At 40.0% G+C, this 21,482-nt stretch overlaps 1 protein-coding gene across 1 annotated transcript in view; it reads left to right on the top strand.

The window, feature by feature from the left end:
* Positions 1–2,650: 2,650 nt before the first annotated feature.
* LOC126278842 (odorant receptor Or2-like) overlaps positions 2,651–21,482 on the top strand; it is a 59,919-nt gene continuing 41,087 nt past the window's right edge. Inside the window, exons 1-2 of the mRNA XM_049979118.1 lie at positions 2,651–2,986; positions 18,339–18,787. Coding sequence (XP_049835075.1) covers positions 2,651–2,986; positions 18,339–18,787 — 785 coding nt within the window. The remainder of the gene's footprint in view (positions 2,987–18,338; positions 18,788–21,482) is intronic.

Below are 21,482 nucleotides of genomic sequence, written 5' to 3' on the forward strand. Positions count from 1 at the left end.
CACTGCCGACTTTAATGTCAACAACTGAATCGTCTTGCAAGCGCAATGCAAGAACAACGACCAGACAGACTGCATGAAGTGATGCTAATCCAGATAACGCCCGCCTGCATTATGCTTGACTGGTAAAAAATTGTGCACAGGAGTTGGGAAGTCATTAGACCCCCACCGTATTCCTCTCATCTTGTGTACGCAGATTTTCACCTTTTCCGCACATTGTCGGACACTCTTCAATGAACTTTCTTTCTGGAAGAAAATTCGCTCAAGATATGGCTCGACGAATTATTCGCCTCAAAACCGGTTGATTTCTCCAGCCGCGGAATCTCGAAGTTACTACTGCGTTGGCAGATTATTATAAACAGTGAAGAAGAATATATTATTGATGACTAAAGCGTCTGTTATGTGTATCGTGTTTATTAAACATATGGGAAAATGCTACGATCTTATGTATCATAGTTTTGGCTATGTTCCCCTTTCCTCTTTTATTCTCTTTATTGGAATATCTAGCAGCTCCTGCTCGCTCTCAAGCTTTTTGCGCCTCTTTTGGGTATTCAGTCAAAAATTTAATGGCAACGCATATAATCACACGTGCCCGGTTATAAAGAACGTCCCCGGTACCTATAGTACGCGAGACTGGGACGACATTTTGTATACACTATGTGATCAAAAGTATCCAGATACCTGGTCGAAAATGACTTACACGTTCGTTGCGCCCCCCATCGCTAATGCTGGAATTCAGTATGTTGTTTGCTCACCCTTTGCCTTGATGAAAGCTTCCACTCTCGCAGGCATACGTTCTATCCGGTGCTGGAAGGTTTCTTGGGAAATGGCAGCCCATTCTTCACGGAGTGCTGCGTTGAGGAGAGGTGTCAATGTCGGTCGGTGCGGCCTGGAACGAAGTCGGCGTTCCAAAACATCCCAAAGGTGTTCTATAGGATTCACGTTGGGATTCTATGCAGGACAGTCCACTGCAGGGATGTTATTGTCATGTAACCACTCTGCCACAGGCCGTGCACTATGAACATGTGCTCGGTGGTGTTGAAAGATGCAGTCACCATCCCAGAATTGCTCTTCAACAGTGGGAAGCAAGAAGGTGCTTTAAACATCAATGTAGGCCATAGCTGTGATAGTGCGACTCAAAACAACCAGGGGTGGAAGCAGCATCCATGAAAAACACTATATGGAGTACTTGGAAGTAGGTGGCAGCACAATCCACCTAATATGAAAAACGTATGTTTTTGTTGTGTCCGAATACTTTTGATCACATAGTGTTGATGCGCAGACCGGCAGGCGACCGTGAATTTAGGTGCCTGCAACTTCGGCGCAACGGCATGGAACAGCCCAGCTCTCAGGACGAGAAACTCTTACCACACAAGGATCACGTCATTCTGCGAGAGCTCTACTCGCTTCCTGCACGCGCTGATTTTATTTGCTGTACTTACTGAGCAGGAGTTGACAGATGTGAAAATCACCGAACTATCAGTTTAATAAGTCACAGCTGCAAAATACTAACGCGAATCCTTTACAGACGAATGGAAAATCTTGTAGAAGCCGACCTCGGGAAAGATCAGTTTCGATTCCGTAGAAATGTTGGGACACATAAGGCAATACTGACCCTACGAATTATCTTAGAAGAAAGATTAAGTAAAGGCAAACCTACGTTTCTATCATTTGTAGACTTAGAGAAAGCTTTTGACAATCTTGACTGAAATAGTCTCTTTCAAATTCTGAAGGTCTGAAGGTGTCAGGGGTAAAACACAGGGAGCGAAAGGCTATTTACAATTTGTACAGAAACCAGATGGCAGTTATAAGAGTCGAGGGACATGAAAGTGAAGAAGTGGTAGAGAAGGGAGTGAGACAGGGCTGTAGCCTCTCCCCGATGCTATTCAATCTGTATAATGAGCCAGCACTAAAGGAAAGAAAAAAAAATTCGGAATGTAGTCGTATTTAGTCGGGTGATGCTCAGGGAATTAGATTAAGAAATGAGACACTTAAAGTAAAAAAGGAGTTTTGCTATTTGGGGAGCAAAATAACTGCTGATGGCCGAAATAGAGAGGATATAAAATGTAGACTGGCAATGGCAAGGAAAGCGTTTCTGAAGAAGAGAAATTTGTTAACATCGAGGATAGATTTAAGTGTCAGGAAGTCGTTCCTGAAAGTATTTGTATGGAGTGTAGCCATGTATGGAAGTGAAACATGGACGATAAATAGTTTACACAAGAAGAGAATAGAAGCTTCCGAAAGGCGGTGCTACAGAAGAATGCTGAAGATTAGATGGGTAGATCAAATAAATAATGAGGATGTATTGAATAGAATTGGGGAGAAGAGGAGTTTGTGGCACAACTTGACTAGAAGAAGGGATCGGTTGGTAGGACATGTTCTGAGGCATCAAGGGATCACCAATTTGGTACTGGAGGGCAGCGTGGAAGGCAAAAATCGTAGAGGGAGACTAAGAGATGAATACACTAAGCAGATTCAGAAGGATGTAGGCTGCAGTAGGTACTAGGAGATGAAGAAGCTTGCACAGAATAGAGTAGCATGGAGAGCTGAATCAAACCAGTCTCAGGACTCAAGACCCTTTGACGGTATTAATCGCACAACCGCGAAACTGTACGCCTACAGGCCTTTTTCGATGTGCAGGGAGTACTGGAGTATGGACAGCGCGGCACCGTCTCAGTCGGCGGCGACGGCAGCAGTGGCGGCCGGCGACCTGGACCACCTGCTGCGCCCCCTGCACTGGGCGGCCGTCCTGCGCCACCCACGCCGCGCCGCCGGCTCGCCTCTCTGCTTCAGACTCTGCAGCATCGCCATGGCATCCTTCGCCTTCTCGTCCACCTGCTCCGAGGTCACCGTGCTGTTCCGCGACGGCACGGCCGACCTGGACGTCTTCACGCTTACCCTCAGTGTTGCGGACACAAACACTATCTGGCTGTTCCGCATGGCACACATTGTTATGTGCGAGCGTGCCTACCACAGACTCACCGGTCAGGTCAGTGTCGGAACTATACGAGCATTACACTGCACACGTCACTACAACTCCTGAAGCATTATTTCACATATACAAGATTGTGTCTACATCACACAATACCTACATTTCTGAAGCACAATCACACACGTTAATAGTAATTTACACGACGAAAGTAAGCAGAGGAGTGTCCTTGTCACAAACGACCAAACTTTATTTAGCTATAATTTTCTTTAATTTGCGTCTATAAAACAATCCCTTTTGTTTAACAGATTACCTGTTTCGGTCTTTAATGACCATCATCAGATCTGTTTCACAAAAACAGAGTCTTAATGTACTGCAGCCATAGTGGAATCGTTAAATGTTGACGATGCCACTATGGCTGCAGTACATTAGGTCGTTGTTTTTAGAAACAGATCTGATGAGGGTCATTAAAGACCGAAACCGGTAATCTGTTAAACAAAAAAGATTGTTATCATAGACGCAAATTGAAGAAAATTATTACATATACGGGTCACTGTGTTTTTTCGAGATGATGTTGCAGCTTGTGAATCTTTATTTACCTCTTTGTAATTATGTCACTGTTGTGGGAAACCATGTGGAAGCAGACTCATTGATACTAAGCACGAGTCTCAGCTGGCAACCCCACACATGCACAAACAGTAAAATACATTGTAGTATCTACTTGAAGCAGATCAGATCCATTGATGACTCCAAAACTATGTTGTAGTATCGATGAGTTCCTTATCAAAGTTTGTTGCATCTTGTATCGGTGAAGTATGCCAAGATTTGTCAGTATATTTCAGTATAAAATCAGTAGACATATTTCTTCTGTCCTGACAAGACTCAATAATTTGTGATGAATGGTCGATGAGTTACAGTTTGTTACATTTACAATATACAGTTACCTATATTAAGGCAGGAGTAGTCAGATGCTATACAGTTCTACATATGGTCTTCACATGCAGTGTAATGGTAACAACTGGTTTCCAAGTCTATAAAAAAAGTAATAAAAAATGTCATCGTGGTCTTACTATAATGAATTACAAAAACATCAGGCAAGTAAATCATGTGAAACTGTGTACAGTAATACACATGATAAGGAACATTTCTTACTCATGTACCGAATGACCTACAGAAAATTCTAAATCTCTTCAAATAAATATGTTTGTGTGGACATCAGTGAAATATGCAAAAGTACAGAGAGTAAGGTAGAAAGAGATACATAAGAATAGTGGTCACACACAAGACATAAGCACATGAGGATAGTGGTCGCACACAAAGATAAGGAGAACACATATATCACAAATATATAATTAGGAAAAACATGGATTAGGGAGTAACAAAGATGTTCATCAAAGAGTACTTTATGCAGACAGTCAAACCTAAAATGCTCAATAATTAGCATACAATCTAGTTATATTTCATCCTTCGGTTTGTGCAAGTCTTAATCATTTTACCCACACTTGTCATCAGACTTCCAATAAATTCCACTGTTTACTTTATTTCTTTCCTTCTTTTTGTCATAAGTTTTATACATTCTTATAAGTGAACATTATTTAGTTCAATTGCTCTACATAAACATTTGTCATATTTACCCTACCTAACGATCTTTCACATTTGCCCTACCTAATCATGTTTCATCTGATATTTACCCTACCTAATCATTTCATCAAAAATTCATCTTTTTGACCATTTCTTTGCTCACATATATTTTTTACAATCTCCTTTCTTACATTTTTCTCCTTGCTTCCTCATTACTCATCACTCATGACCTATTACACATGTTTCATGAATTATGAGAGCTCACTACAGTACCATACTTACCAAAATTATTATACTAAAGGCATCTTGTAGTAACAATTTATACAGCGAATGAGCATTGTAAAGAAACTCAATAAATAAAGTAAGTGTAAGAGGCAAACAGAACCTGAAAATTCCTTAAGCTAAAGCAATGCATGTTATTATATTACATTATATGTAAATACAATAAGACAGTTCACAGTGCCACACATGTTAGTAGAAAAACGTATATAGAAAGATCTTATCCTATGAAGTGGAAAAAAGAATAAAAGCAGAAAAGTAAAAAATCATCGTTAGTATCCCACATAGTTCCTAAATGTCCTTTCTCTTATTGCAGTTGATGAGCTATCCATGTCATCTTGATTTTCAAATTTTCCAAGTGCCTAAGGTCATAGCAAATACTAGCAAATACTATTATAACATAGTTTTGTATACACATGTAAAGTTTATCTGTTAAAAGCAGAAAAGGCTGATTAGTTCAACAGAATTCAGTAGAAGTCATTCATCACTATAAACAAGAATATAGACAAAGACAACTCACAAAAACTTCAGTAAGGTACCATATGCTAAAAGAGTGTGTCACAAAAAGGTTGTATAATTTGCATCAGATAATCATAAACTCCACATCAAAGTCATAACTGGGTTGTCTCAAATCACATTAACTTCATTCACTCTTATTATCTAACCATATCGTTTCAAAAAGTTACCTTTAACGCTTGTTAACACAGAATTGAACCACATGGCCTAAAAATGGACTATAACAAGAAACAGGGTCCCTAAGTCCTAAACATTACTCACTCACTGTTTCTCTACATTAATCATTTCCTCGGTTTATTCTAGAATGCACCATAAATCTCAAAATTATCATCTCGTGTACCCAACTAACATAAATCTCATTATCCTATTACAGCATTAATCATATTTGCTGTTATCATCTCAATATATACTTCAAACAAAAATTTCCATCTCTGTTTTCGTCCACTTATTTCCACACAAACAACACCTCACAGCTACGATTATAAATATTACAGTACAGTAAACAGTACTTCACTACCTCACAATATATACAGAAAAACTCGGTACTAAAATACCTATTACTCTTCTTTCCAGAAAACACAAGCACGCTATGTAGCTCATCAGAAGTAGCAGAATATGTCATATATATATATATATATATATATATATATATATATATATATATATATATATGTGTGTGTGTGTGTGTGTGTGTGTGTGTGTGTGTGTGTGTGTTATCATCACTGTGTATAGACAAAAAATGTCTCTCAAGTGAACAACACCTTGCTGATAATCTGTGCATCCTCTCAGAACTTGTTTTTAATACTGACAATATTCATTTTATTAGAAATTATTTGCTCTTACTCGGGTTCTAGGTGAATTTTCGAAGTTCGTGGCAGTTTGTTCAGTGTACAGGTCATGGTTGAAAATCGCCCCATTTGTTGCGTTATAAATGAAGATTGTTGCTCGCGAAAGTCGCCCGATACTTGTCAAAGGTTGCCTGGCGTACGATGAAATAGCATTGTTCATCGCTAACTGTTGCTGTGCACTGTATTGTAAGAAATATTTTCGAAATAGTTGACATTTAGCTGTATAATTTGGGTACAATTTTAGAAAATAGAATTAATCTATGTATGGCTACAGAATAATTTCTTTAAGATTTATTCACGACACGACTGGCAAAGCGTATACTTCTCTGGACAGATATACCATTCTCTTCCGATTCTTGGAAACATGATTACGAAACATACCTTGCTCTTGTTGTCGTGTACAGTTCTACGAATCCTATAGTGTCCCTCATACACAAGAAAGAATTTCTTGGACTAGATGAGCGCCAAGCCCTATTTTTGATGAGTCCGTTGATAAGCAAAAGTCTCTTGATAATTTATAATGAGCAAGTACTAGAGCATTAAGAATTCCATCTTTCTAACTTTGAAACTCTAACTGTGCTTGTTCATTCCAGTGGCAAGTGGTGTGTTCTCCAGTAATTGAACATAATTTACTAGCGGCACATTTAGATAGCGGCGATGAAAAATTGCTAAATCTTGGAATCTTCGAATTTGATGTTTTGTGGAAAGAGGGGAACTGTTTCTTTTTTTTTTTTTTTTTTTTTTTTTTTTTGTATGGTTCAGTACCCCCAGATGAAATTATATGACCAAAAAGTTATTTTTCTAAACTGATTGATACTTGTTTTGTAATCCTCAAAACTGCGCAGTAAGGTTCTCAAAATAGGATTATTCTGTGACCAGGAGTCCTCCGCTATAAGTATCTCGTCAACATAGAATGTTTTGTATCTTTTCAAGTACTCAGGTAAAATAGTGTTCAATCCACGAATGAAGGCAGTTGAGATATTGGAGCCAAATGTAATTTACAAATGTGGTAGCACGAACCAAAACCTAAGAAATTAATATACTTTCTACATTCTGGGTGTAACTCTGAATCTCGAAAACTTACGCGTAAGTCCACAGAAGACGAAATTTGCACGCCATAAAAATTTTTCAAGAGTTCTTCAAATGTTTGTAGTCTATTAGTTTCTGATGTGATAATAGTGTTAATCTGTCTAGAACCCAGTACAGATCTACTCGACCCATATTTCTTTTTAACAGTGTGTAATGAGCTGTTACGTAAACTGACTGTAGGTTTTACGATTCGCTGTCCTGCATGGACTGAATTTCTGCCTTCCATTTTTCTCTGCAACAAGCTAGGATGATGTATGGTTTATCACAAAACTTATTGTGCTCCTTGACCTGGAATTTGTATTGAAAACCATTAATATTTCCTGCACAATGTGTAAAAACAATGGAATGTGATGCAAAAGTAAAGAAGATCGCAACTTTTAGTTTCTATACATTGCTCCACTCTGTCCACATGTTCCTGAATGAGACTCTATACATCGATTTCCTGATACATTGCATCGTAAAGAGTATATGCACAAATTGTGTCATTACCAAAGTATTGTGATGGTATTTCGGGTAGATTAACTGTCAAAAAGACAGCTTCTTTTTCCTGTTTCGAGATCCAGTCTTGAAATGTTAATGAAAGTGACTTACCATCGACCTCCATTCCTACTTAGGTGCCATTGATATTCAAAAGGGCTTTATATTTGCTCCTAATATTATTTCAATGGACAAGAGAGGAACAACCTATAGCCTTGACACAAAAGGTCGAAAAAGATTTGATGCTTCAAGGTAACATTTTTCCAGAAATCGTTAGTTGTATTTTAATCTTATGTGTAGTCGAAAAATCTGTTGTTGTCATACATTAGTGACCTTAGAAATAGGGCTACCAGAATCAGGGAGAGCGGAAAGAGTAGTGTGCTCTACTGAAATGTTTACTATTGGTTGTACTATAGAATTTTGTTTGTCATCAGTCTCTTCCAGTAAAATGTCTCTATGTCTTAAAAACGCACAAAGTTCAAAGTTTCGGTAGCGGAGGGATTGTGTGATCCACCGTATTGTTCGCTACCGGAGTCGCTAGTCATTGTCTTGTGCTGCTTCCTTGTCGTTGAATATTTCTTGGATTTGGTGAAATGACTTCAAGCATTTCCATCTGTCGTGCTGGGCTTGCCGTTCAAGACTTTTGTCACTGTGAACTACGGTGTTGATCACTGTGACTAAGTTGGTTTTGACTGTGTTGGTTGCTACTAGCATAATTGTTGTCGTGCTATTTGTTTACTGATTTGATGTAGCTGAATTGTGACCATGAGAACTGGCATGATTACAATCTGAGTTATATTTTTGCTATGATTAATTTGGTTGTTATCGTAACTGTGACTACACCTATTTTCAGCAGACCAGTCACTTTTTATGTTCATAGTCACATGTCCGGAAATTACTTGTATCACAATAATCATTAATCACCAACGAGAATTGTGAGTCGTACGGACAATGTCGGTAATTGATTCTGTGGTTGTGTTTAATATGAGAGTTCCCATAATTTTGTTTTCACGCTTTGCAAAAGCTTCTCGAGTGACAAAGTTTCAGTTGTGATTTTTGTTATGTTTCTTCTTTAAACTGCTGTCACTGTCGAATTTCAATTTCTGAAGTAATGTTTAAAATGCTTCTAAATCATCTGTACATCTGCCGGCTAAAATTACGTATCTCAGATGTGTAGAATTAGCCCCGACATACTGTGTGGGTCTGATAACTGCTGATTTTTGCGTACCATGTCTTCAAAGTATTTTGCTGGGCCCGAGAAGTCAGACTGGTCAAAGTCTATCGTACCAAGCGTTATAAGACACTATTTCTTGGACAAAACAAAACTGTTAGAATGACCAAACAAAAAAAAACTGCCATTGTGCATGCAAATACTCAACAATGAATGAAACCCACACTGAACCTGGACATTTATACCAACAATTTACGTAATACAGTAACCGATAATCATCACAAAATTTCGAAAATTGAACACAAAATTTTAAACGAATTGCCTAAAAATGAACTACAGCGTTTGTTAAATGAGTGCAGTGGTATTTTTTGCTTCCAAGAAATCCAACACTGACTACATATTACGAAAAGAACCAACGAAATATCAGACAGTAAAGCTCGACATATGTAACCTGTCTACTATGTGTTTCTGTATGGAATTTAGCCCAAATTTACCTCCCATTCCTTAAAAGGTCTACGCATTACCAAAACTATTTCTCCACAAATTGTTATTCAACTCGTATCCTAATATTTGACTCAACAGAACGTGATCTGAATTGAACTGTAACTGATCTGAATACAACTTGTCTCTATATTAAACGTGCAACTTACGTAAAATAATTAACTGACCCTGATCAAAACTTCCACTGATCTCGCGTCTTGACAACATTGTTGTAGGTTTCTCGAAAGCATAACAGCACTCAGCAAGCAGGCAGCTGCTAAGCTAGATTTCTATTTCCAAATAAATATTTATATTGTTTCATACCGCAATGGTGCAATGCAATACTGCGTAATGACAAACCTAACAGGGGATGGTAACAGTAACAATTCCAGTGAAATGATATTCCTCGATAACGATTTTATAATGAAGTGTGTATTCGAAAGACAGTAAAATTTCACCTGATTTTCACACATAACATCAGTCTGAACAATACTTTTGTTAATGATTTGAAAACGGTAAAATCTTAATAGAGAATTTCTATAAAAACGAAACACCTTAATCAATTTATATCTTAATGCTTGACTCAGGGAAACGCGATTGTCTTTCTCTCAGCTATGTGCGAGCAACTAGTTGACGAGAACATTCCTAGCTGCGCAATGCTGCAGTCTTACCTCAGGCTTCTTGTTTTCAAAAATCATAATAATATTAAAAATTTACGCTGTCTTCGCCTTCTAATATGCAACTCCTATTAGTCCTACTTGTCCTTTAATCTTTTTTCATGTAACAGATACAATCACAAGTCAACACAGCACAACTGAATACGTCCATCATCTACCACACTTCAACTGTTCGAATCCTGCGTCGAGCATGGATGTGTGTGATGTCCTTAGGTTATTTAGGTTTAAGTACTTCTATGTCTAGGCGACTGATGACCTCAGATGTTAAGTTCCATAGTGCTTAGAACCATTTGAACCATTTAAAGTTGTTCTGACCTAGGTCCAGCCTAATTCTGTGGGGTATTTCAAACTTTGGCAGCATTCGACGCTTATTCCCACGGAATGCGCGTGCTTGGATCTTTCGAGGCCAGAGAAGGGTGGAGTTTCCGTTGACGCACCTAGCTTCCTTGTCTCAGCCGCGGATGGACATGGTTGTTTGAGCACTTTCTCATGCAGTGCACTGTCTTACTCATACAGTTCAGATAAATAACTAGGACACTCATGACCCACACACCTCTAGTAGACCGCTTGTGCGTGTTCCGACTAATTGTCGCCACATCACTTCGTCGTCTACGTCCCCACACACTTATTGTGCCAATTGATTGACCTAAAAGGCTTTCCGACTCAACTCACTAAGCATCAAAATTTCATGTCAATTTTTTCCAGTCCCTTAAAATCATGTTTATTTACCTTTATGATTAACTTTTCTCTCCCTATGGACATGTATGTAAATATCTCATATTCAATGTTACACACATATTTCTTAACAGTCGAAACATTTGAGACGATGACTGTGCTCATAAAGGTGACGTACGATATCCGGATAGATCTGTCAGTCTTAGGCATATGAGTCACACCTTAAGTGAAGTTAAGTTGCTATTTGAGAGGTGTTTCAGTCGATTAAGTAAGATAGTAACGAGGCAGAAAATTTTAATCGGCCTTTTTACGTAGCATTAGCTACCGCAAAGTGATCTGTTGTAGTAGTGGCACGACACAAGTAAATGCAGCATGCTATCTGTTTGGTATTTGGGCATGGATGTGGAGATAGAGCACGGAGAAAATGGAGGAGACATGTTGCCAGCTTTTTTGGTGGTAGGCACAGAAGAAAGGGCTACATATTTAGGCTAAGCAGAAATAGGTGATCAATTAGCATACATGTTTATAAAGTATAATATCAGATATAGACTATGGTCGTCCAAAGGACAAACAGAGAGAGAAAGCGGGAACATCAGTACCACTCTGGACCATAGGAGATTATAAGGGCAGAGCCCTGATGTTCAGGCACATAATAGGCTGCGAAGAAACTGTCGTGTTTCTGGGTCTGGAGGTGAGAGCCCTGGTTTCGTTCCTGGCGTGGTGGTGGGAGGCCTGAGATCGATACTGGGTACGTCTCGACAAGTTCGGCTCACGGCCTCTTGCTATCTCGCTGTGTGTTGCTGTCTTATGTGAAAGTATGCTATAAAGTAAGGAGTCACCTCACTTGGGTTTTCGTGGGCACTGGCCTCCAAACGGCTACCTATTGGCCGTAGGTTCTATGTGGAGTTGTCTAAAGAACAGTGGCACCGAGAAAATATCTGCTCCGATTTGGGCACTAATATTCTAGGGAGAGGGGTTGGGGAAGCAATTCATCTTTCACCACAAGGTGCGCGACTTGTGACAGAGAACCGAGTGCGACGTCTTCTTGCATAAAATGAGGGGCTGGAGGTCGCAAGACACTTTAACCATGATAGAGACACCACCTACTTCGAACAGTATAACTTTAACCATGAGTTAGCACAATTTAGAGCGCATGCGATTGATATCATACGGAATCCTACTAAATATTGTTCGTTTTGGTTAGTTTTTTAATAGACCACCCTTTTGTAACAGTAAAGAGAAGAACAGAGATAATGTTTAAAATGGGGGTATCAACACAGAAGGTATTTGGGAAATCTGGACTATATCATATGTAAGAAACATTACATTTCACTAAAGAGGGACATCAAAAAGTAATCAGAGTTGAACGACAACATGACATGACAAAATATTTTAATCTATAGTTCACATTTCCACACTAGTAAAAGGATGAAAGGCTTTACAATATATTCTGACAAAAATAAAGGAATGGAACTTTGTAGCGCGTTAAACTTTCTGCACAGAGAGAAATGGCAATGTACAGAAATAAGATAGTCGTAAGCGTTACACTGAATCACTATTAAACACTAAGACCACTGAGCAACCGACATTTGGATTGCTTTTGCAGCGGTGCTCTTTCACGGCTGCTAAACTGATTTCTGCTGTAGTCGCTCCGATGAGGACCGAGGTAAAGGCAGTTGAAAAGTCGGTTTTATAATTGTTTGATGATCATGCACGCAAACCCTCAAAATAGGTTTATTCAAATTGAGGATGGCCGTTGAAGCTGAAGATCTGATATTTTGGATTTCTTTCATATTGTCCTTGCCTACTGCACACTGGTATACTTATACAAGAAGCGAAAGGTTGTTTAAATTTTGAGACCTGACATCGCAAATAGATTAAATACTGAAATGCATTTCGTATTTAAAACGTAGCATCTGATGTCTCTTGAAATTTGTTTTTGACAATATGTATTTGCTTTAAAGTAAAGTGATAAAGTTAAGGAATGCTACGACTTAGGCTGCGAAATAACCAGTGACGGACGGAACAAGGCGGATATCATCAGCAGACTACCGCTGGCAATAGGGGCATTCCTGGCCAAGAGAAATATACTACTATGAAACATAGACCTTAATTTGAGGAAGAAATTTCTGGGAATGTACCTTTGGAGCACAGCATTGTATGGTTGTGCAACATGGACTGTGGGAAAACCGGAACAGAAGATAATCGAAGCGTTTGAGATGTGGTGTTACAGACGAATGTCGAAAATTAATGGACTGATGAGGTAAGGAAAAAGGAGATTCTACGCGGGATCGGAAAGGAAGGGACTATGTGGAAAGCACTGAAAAGGAGAAGGGGCAGGATGGTAGGAGATCTGTTAATGATTTCCATGGTACTAGAGTGGGCTGTAGAGGATATAACCAGAAAGTAATCAAGGAGTTAGGTTGCAAGTGCAACTCGGAAATGGAAAGGTTGGCACATGAAAGGAATTAGTGGCAGGCCGCATCAGTCCAGTCAGGAGATTGATGAATAAAGAAAAGTGTGGTGAACACAGAGAAACACTTTGCATGTAAAGATATGTTACAAATTTGCTCTTTTCCTTGGAGCCTTTCTTTTCAAAAGGGTTTCACGGTAGTGGAAGTCAGTCAGTGATAAGTGACAACTAGTTCCCGGATTTGAACGGTGAAACCTTATAGACTCCAAAAAGCGTCGTTCCACACAGTCTCCAACATCTGGCCGACTTTACGTGCGAAGAATGGAACATGGCGGGGATTTGGTGATGACTTGGGGAGCCGTGTCGTGGTTTTCAATGACCTACTGCCAAGGACTCTGACTACTTTGGCTAATTTGGACCATATAATGATACAACGTTGTTGCTCAATGGGTATGCTGTGTTCTAGGAAGGCAGGACACCTGATCAAGCAGCTCCAGGATTGGTTTCATGGGGACGAGGATGAACTGTCGCATCTCCCCTGACCACAAAAGTTACCAGGTCTCAATCATACTGAGGCTTTGTGTCTACCTAGGAAATAATGGTGTATAATCCCCAACCACTTCCGTCGTCGCTACCCGAAACCGTCGCTATTTTGCAGGAATTATGGTATAAGATTGCCTTGAAAACCGTACAAGGCCCCTAATTACCCTTTCCGATACGACTGGCTCTGTTTTGAATGCCAACGACTTTCCTACACTGTATAAGGCACGGTAGGTGTTGTGTTTTCGTTCTTTCATGATTTGGCCAATGCCTTTACTTTCCAAAAATCATTCAAGTACGTTCCGAGAACAGTCCGGCACCGTGCTGCCTTCTCCGGCGTACTTGTCACGAAATGAGCAAGAAGGAATACTCAGAACAATTACTGGTCACACAGAGTTTTACTGACAACTGTTCTTCCCACACACACTGGATGTGATAGTGGAAACCGAAGTACTCTGCCTCATACGGCTTATAACGCATTGTTGCCATACTGTTTGCTCACAGCGAGATATTAAAATATGTCTTCTTACGTTTCTAGAAATGCTAATTCTATATGTAGCAACTTCATGAAAAATGAAATAAATCGAATCACTTCTTTCAGTTTAAGAGGGGCAAACCACATTAGGAGGTTCAAAAAATCCGATTCTTTTTTTATTGCTTAAGTCGTTGGCTTAACACTCAAAGAATACGCTGTCAAAATGTCAAATTGAAATTCGGATTCGTTTAGATTTTATGACCATAGAACCGAGTGCACATCCGGTACACGCTCGAACGCAGATAGGGCGGAGCACGTCCACCGGTATGCTGGCGACGCATAAAATGCGAATAAAAGTTTTAATTCCACTATTTGGCGATTGGCTCCTAAACACTTGCACTCCGGACTAAAAGTCGTTGAATTGGCAACGTATTTAGCAGAGGGGTTATTCAAAGAAGGAAATTCATCCCTTCTGATGGTCATGAACGAGGCAGGAAATGTAGTAGGCACGCAAAGCTTCAATTATGCCGAGCAAATAAATAATCAGCGCGTGAGCCGACAAAATCGACGGAGTTCATTGGAATCGATGGAAGGTCGGAAAGCTTGGAAAGCACTGCAGCAAGCGCAAAACGATGCCTGTAAGAAAGAAGAAGGAATATTATATGGTGCTTTAATCGCAGATTAATCGGTAGGCATTTTACAGCTTCGTTAACCAGCTTGAATTTCTAGTTTCCGAGAATTTATTTTACACATGCGTTAATCTCGAAATGACTTTTTTCACATTTGAATGCATTCTAACTGTAGAAGTATAGAAACAATCATTATGAAAATTGATAGTATGATTCTTTATAAAATTACGAATTATATGAATCAACTTGTGAGATGATACGATTTAAAGGGTATTTTTCTTTGCATAATTAGAGAAAAAATCGTGAAAATCGAAGTAAACTGTGCCAACACCTGCAAAAGTTTTAATTTTCATTATTTTCACCTGCAGTGAGGTGGTTATTGTTAGAAAATGAGTTGTTACTGTAAAATCAAAACCTATTTGATTTCAGATGAAAATCGAACTGGCTACACGGCACGCAACTGGAGAACTATTCTCACAACTTTCAGCGGACATCACAGAGTAACTTTGTTATTTTTGGGTGAAATTATTCAAGAAAGATCACAGAAACTGTTCTAAATGTGAATAAAACGATATCAAACTTTCATTAAATTCTAATTCATTCTGCTCACCCAAAAAAATACCCAAAAATATCATTGTCAAACAGCCTCCTAACGTGGTTTCCCTTCTTAATAAAAAGTATGTTACTAATACTTCTTAAGAACTTATATGTATGACGTTGATTTAATAACTAAATACATTTGATTGCAGTAAATGCCATAATCTAATATGTTATTTGAAACATAGGAATTTCTAGTCAGAATTACTTGCTGTCATACGGGTGGAACTCCATCAGAATTTCTTTTGTCAGAATAGCTACCTCTTTTCTTGTTTCCTAAGCACAGCAGACAGAATAGAGAATGTAGTCTAACACGAATGACCCAGTCACCGAGCATTTACGTATAAAATACTTCATTGCTATTTTAATAATTGTATTTAATAACTTTACTGAGGAAGAAACTGAGGGAACATAATATGCGTAATTTTTTCATGTGATTTGTCACTGCAGTGCGTTTGTGTTGTTGTAATTTCTAGTAAAATACTCTGTTTTCCTTCTCTCATCATTCTGATTTAACCATACGTCAGCTTAACAGTGATATTAAAATCACAGCATTACTAAACTCTCATGTATAATTTGTAATTATACATGGTTATCTCTAATATGTTAGTATTACAATATACTGCTGTGAAACAATTTTAAATCAGTGTGCTAACACACTTCAAAGCCATTACATAAATAGATTGATAGAGGATACCGCTCCTCTCACAAACAAACGGATATAAATATAAGAGTTATGGACGTAAAAACGTTATTGTGTGTCACATGAGACAGAATTACATATTCTTCTCAAAATAATGGAAACGTCTGAAGAAATATCAATTTACACAACGTTGTAATACTTTCGGTTAAATTCGGTCATGAAATACGGGACTACAGTTTTGTAGGCTTAGTTTCCCTGCAGTGGAATATGAACTCATTATAGAATTTTCTATTCTGTGTTCCAATTCAATGACCTATAATTCTAGTCACATGACCGGCAGCCACCAGACGGGTGACTGAGGTCACTTTGTTGTGCGTAAAACTACAACTGAGCTACCTGATTGTTAATAAAGACATATAATGTAGGTATTGACATCTAAGAATTACATTTTTCCAATAGTCTGATTTTCGGTCTCTGATTTTTTCCAGAACTGCTACAAAATTATTCGTCGTAGGTTAGAAACGATGTGGACAGATGAAATACAATAAAAAGGTGGCTCACATCTTCACAGACAACGCTTCGTGTGTAGTTCTGTGACTGGAACGTATAAAAGCGTGAGCTTCGTGAAATCTCCTTCAAACGTTATCTCTACCAATGTTCTAAAGAGATGAGGGATGAATCACACGCTATCAGTATCTTTCACTTATTATTAGTTTATGTTTCTAACCAAGCGAGGTAATGCAGTTCTTAAAACAAAGAACTTCAATATTTATTGATTGATTGATTGATTTTTATTGTTGTAGAGACCTCAGAGTTCATCTAAGGCATTACAATAGTCAATATTATACAGTATACATGTTACACAAATAATTAGAAAAACAAGAAAAATATTACACAATATAAATATTACACAAATAATTATGGTACCTTCACACAAATACAAAACATAGAAAGGGGAGGGTAAAAATTTTGGTGAACCATCCGATTCTTCTCCAAAACACACCTAGTAGTTCACCTCTCACGATTCTGTATCAATATTTACGACTAAAGCCATATACTTATTTACTGGTAATGGCTTTTGGCGATATCGTTGTGGGATTAAAAGTTCAAAATTCGTGAAACGAAATTAAGTGTCAGTTTCGGTAAAAACTATGCACATTTGTTTTGCAATTTCTAAGACTTTGTCTGGTGCAGACAGTACCCGAAAGGTCTTTATAAATAAAGAAATGCATTACACTATCTAGACGGCTTTATTTGCAAAAATCTGGATGATCACAGCCTAATTTAGGGAATTTGTTTCTGGTATTAATAAGTATCGGTATTCGCTCCTAAGACGTCTCAGAATTTTATTCCTAGGTAATGCCGTGATAATGTTACAACGTTTTGTGACGATAGAGAAAGGCAAATATATCATTTTGGGGTAACGGACCCTGGTTTTTTAATGATCGAGACAAGTGAAAATCGTTCCGATACCTCTGTCAGTGGAATACATGTAACGGTGCTACTGTTGCTAAGATTGTCCGAGAGACAAACCCGATGCGCGCTGAGGTGTAGGTCTGGTTCTAAATTGATGGATCCCCACCCAACTTTGCACTGATGGTTCGTGAAGACATGGACCACACATTCCCTCAAAGGTGAATATGCAAAGGAGGTCCTGTTTTGTGGCCAGCACGTTCACGTGACCTGACCTGCTTGATGTCCTTGTGGGGTCATGTGATAAGTGTTACGCAAGAGACCCTTGCCAAGACTGAAGACGATCTCCACGCAATAATTATCGCTACCTGCGATACATTAATAACTTCGCTGTGAATATTAGATGGGGTACGACAGAACTTGGTGCGAAGATGCCCTGTCCACAATGACGCTGGGGGATGTTTTAAACAACTGATGTCTAAACGTATAAACTTGTGAAGCTTGTGCAGGTAAGTGTAATTCATTATTATTGTACCTTAGACTTAGGATTTTCGGTCACTCTGACAAGAAGGTACATGAACTGTTAATAGTCCATCAACAGGGGAGATTATCTTAGTGTATAGGGCAGTATTCAGAGGGAATTCTGTAGGCCAAGATCAGGATTAGGAACTCGGAGCCCTTAGCTTGAGCTGTGCCTTACGCTAAGGTGGAACTTGCGTAGATTTTCTTTCGCTCATACCTTTCCACTCGGTCATTTCCGTACTAGGGACCCTTGCCTGAAACTGAGACATTTTTCCTTCTTCACCATAGCTGTAAATTTTTGACATAGTCACAGAATCACCCTGTGTAGTATCGGTTGTGATAATGTGCTTTATACCATACTCAGCAAGACATTTTTTCTGCCTGCAGGTGGGTCACGACTTCTCTGAGTTCATGACGTGGGACGATATTCCTGTGCTACGATCACAGTGCCGCCTGGTACGGCGCTTCACGCTGACCTACATCTGGTTTGGCATTGGCGCCTGCGCCTGTTACCTGGTATCCCCTGCGAGCGCTGAGGGCCTGCCCTTCATAATGGTTCTGCCCTACGATGTGACGCAGCCATTAAGTTTTGCCGCCACGTGGCTGTTCTGCACGATAACGTGTCTTCACGTCGTGGTGATGACCATGGTGCTCGACTCCTTGAACGTCAGCCTCATCTCGCAGCTACGTGTACAGCTCATACTGCTCAACAAGAAAATCGTCAGCCTCGCGAAAGAGATGTCCGCGAAAGCTGTGAACTCTTCAGAAACTTCTGTCTCTCCTGATCTTCATTATCGACTGGACAAGTGTGTCCGTCACCATCAAGCAATTATCAAGTAAGAAAATTAGCAAATATTCAAGTTATTACTATTTCATGCTTGCTTAAAAAGTTTGTGAACTTTTGTGGTTGCATGTGATGTGGACAGCTGTATCAGGCATTTACGTACCAGCTGAGGTTGCAGCTGAAGCTGTGTTTCAGTTTCCATTACCGCTTTCACATTTCTCCATGGATTCGCTGTACGACATGCATTCATTACACTAAAATAGTTCAATCGTGAAAAAAATATTGTTCAGCATGATGAATACCGAGGGAACGTGCAGAGGCTAGGCAAAGTTTACAGAAAAAATCTTTCACCCCTTAGGAACACACTAAAAAACAAAACAAAAAAATTAAAAATTTCTTAGCGTTTTAAGAAATATAATTCAAATAAAAGCAAGTAACTCAACCCACAACCTGACTGAAGGTATTGAGCATTGCTCACTGTTACTGAATTCTTAAGAGAAATGTTAATCATCAGATTTACGCCTTTCTGAAGTTTAAAAGCATCAACTTTTCAATAAACAAAAGGGGTTCCAAGCATTTAAGAGAAAACAGCCATTTTAGGTCGTGGCCACATACACATTCAAGGCAAGCTTCAATTATGGACGTTTGCCACCGTACTGCTTAGGTGAGTGGTAACGTGCTCGCCTCCCACGTAAGCGGGCTCGGGTTCGATTCCTGGCCGGGAACTGGGTGCTGTGTTGTCCTCCTCATCACCGATACGCAAGATGCTCATTGTGGTGTCGACTGAAATAAGACTTGCACTTGGCGGCCGAACATCACCGGAGGGGGCCTCCCGGCCGAAAATACCGTATGCTCATTTCCACTTGCCACCATAGTAAAATCTTACAACTTCTTTCAGTTAAACAGGAAAGCTGTTGAAATATTAATGATTTGAGAAAAGCAGGGAAAGAAACACCTGAGAGCCCCATCCAGGGTACAAAAACCAAGCCTTTGACTACGCAACTCTTGATTCGGTGAGACGTCAGCCGAACCGCGGTCCCTCGGCTGTCGCAGGTGCGGGCACCTTTCCTCCCGGTCAGACCGACGTCGTGTTCTACATCACTGGTTCCACATCACTGGTTGAAAATTAGTTACAGGTAAAACACACAGGAGAAAAACAGCACAGCGACTCTGTAAAACCGCAGTCAATATGGAACCGCCCAGGCTACCAAAGGCTCAAAGGCGACGGGCAGATGCTGAATCGAACCAAAACACCACAGAGATGTTACCGAAACCCAGAAATACTCAAGATGTGGCTAACGGATGCAAAAATTAACAGCCCCCGAGTAAGATCAACTACGAGGAGGCAGCGACTTATACACTCCACTGTAGGAGTTAATGATACACAGCCATTACCGTGAAGTTGTCGGGAAGTATTCACAATGGAACACCGGGTAGTCCACCAATAATATAAAGGGCTATTCGTCCAGGAGTACACGTAAGCAAACAACTAAGCCATAAATCAAGTAGGTAATTAGGATCAAAATTCGTGTCCTGGATCACAACGCTACAGCTACTCCACCGAATAACGGAAATTAACTAGTGGAAAAACGGCCAGTGCGGGCGATGATCCCCTTACAGTAGACGCCAACACCTGTGGCCCTCTCGTTTTGAAAACGATGTTGCCATTTCCAACTACGCTGCATCGATCGCTCCGTCCGCTGTACCGCCTATAGCGTCGTCTCACGGCCACCGTCTGAGAGCTGCCGCCGGGAGGCGAGCGTCTCCACCAGCCCATGAACATCTCAGAACCATAAAAAGCAAAGAACAAACAACCCGGGAATACGGCTCAACCTGCCCTGACAAATGCACAGAACGTCCTCTCCCCCCCCCCCCCCCCTTCTTGAGGTGTTCAGGAACGGATCAGACTAGTCTCCTTAATCTGGGAGACGTGAACCCTGGGCAGCTTACCCGATGCAACATTGTCCAAGCAAGCTGACCGGCCTCGGTATCCGGGCGATCTCAAGAGACCCAAAAACTGGGGTTCTGTCTTACCATAATAGCCCTTCCTCCCCTTTATGGTTAACGTTAGGGTTGCGGACAAAAACCTGAATTAATAAAATATTCAGAATTATTATCCCGTTGTCGAACGGATTTCACTTTAAAATGCGACGTTCCGTCCCCTGCTGCGGAGGACATTTTGAAGGAGGATCGTAGCTTCGTTGATGTCCGATTCACACCCTGGCTCGCTACTGATTCAGCAAAGCTACGATCCTCCATGAAATGTACTTTGCAGATCGAGACGAAATGTCAGGTTTTAAAATGAACTTTAAATTCTCTACGCCCCTACGATCGACTAACCTTTGAGGGCCCACTACATACTTCGGCGCGCCTTCCTCCAATTCTCCTGCAGTTCTATAGCATCAGTACGCTCGGAGGACTAACCGTTAATTGACCAAAAGCCGGCCAGGGAGCAGTGAATCAGGCTCAACCCTCAATGATTATTGTTGGGTCGTATTAAAAGCAAAATTAAGCCATCTCACGGAGCGGTACGATTTACTCTGCAAATTACTAAGAAAGGCAATTAGAGCCCATTTCAAACTGCAGTTAACACGTCCCGGAAAAGATGGTTGAAGACGATAGGGGATAGTTGTGAAGTGGCACATAGCCTGCTCAAAATAAAAAAACTCTCCTAATTCCCTTAGATTTAAAAGCCAGGTCATTATCTCTTACCAAACACCTCGACGGGCCATGGATGGAAATTATCC

Source organism: Schistocerca gregaria, chromosome 6, assembly GCF_023897955.1.
Source record: "Schistocerca gregaria isolate iqSchGreg1 chromosome 6, iqSchGreg1.2, whole genome shotgun sequence".
NCBI classification, from domain to species: Eukaryota; Metazoa; Arthropoda; class Insecta; order Orthoptera; family Acrididae; genus Schistocerca; species Schistocerca gregaria.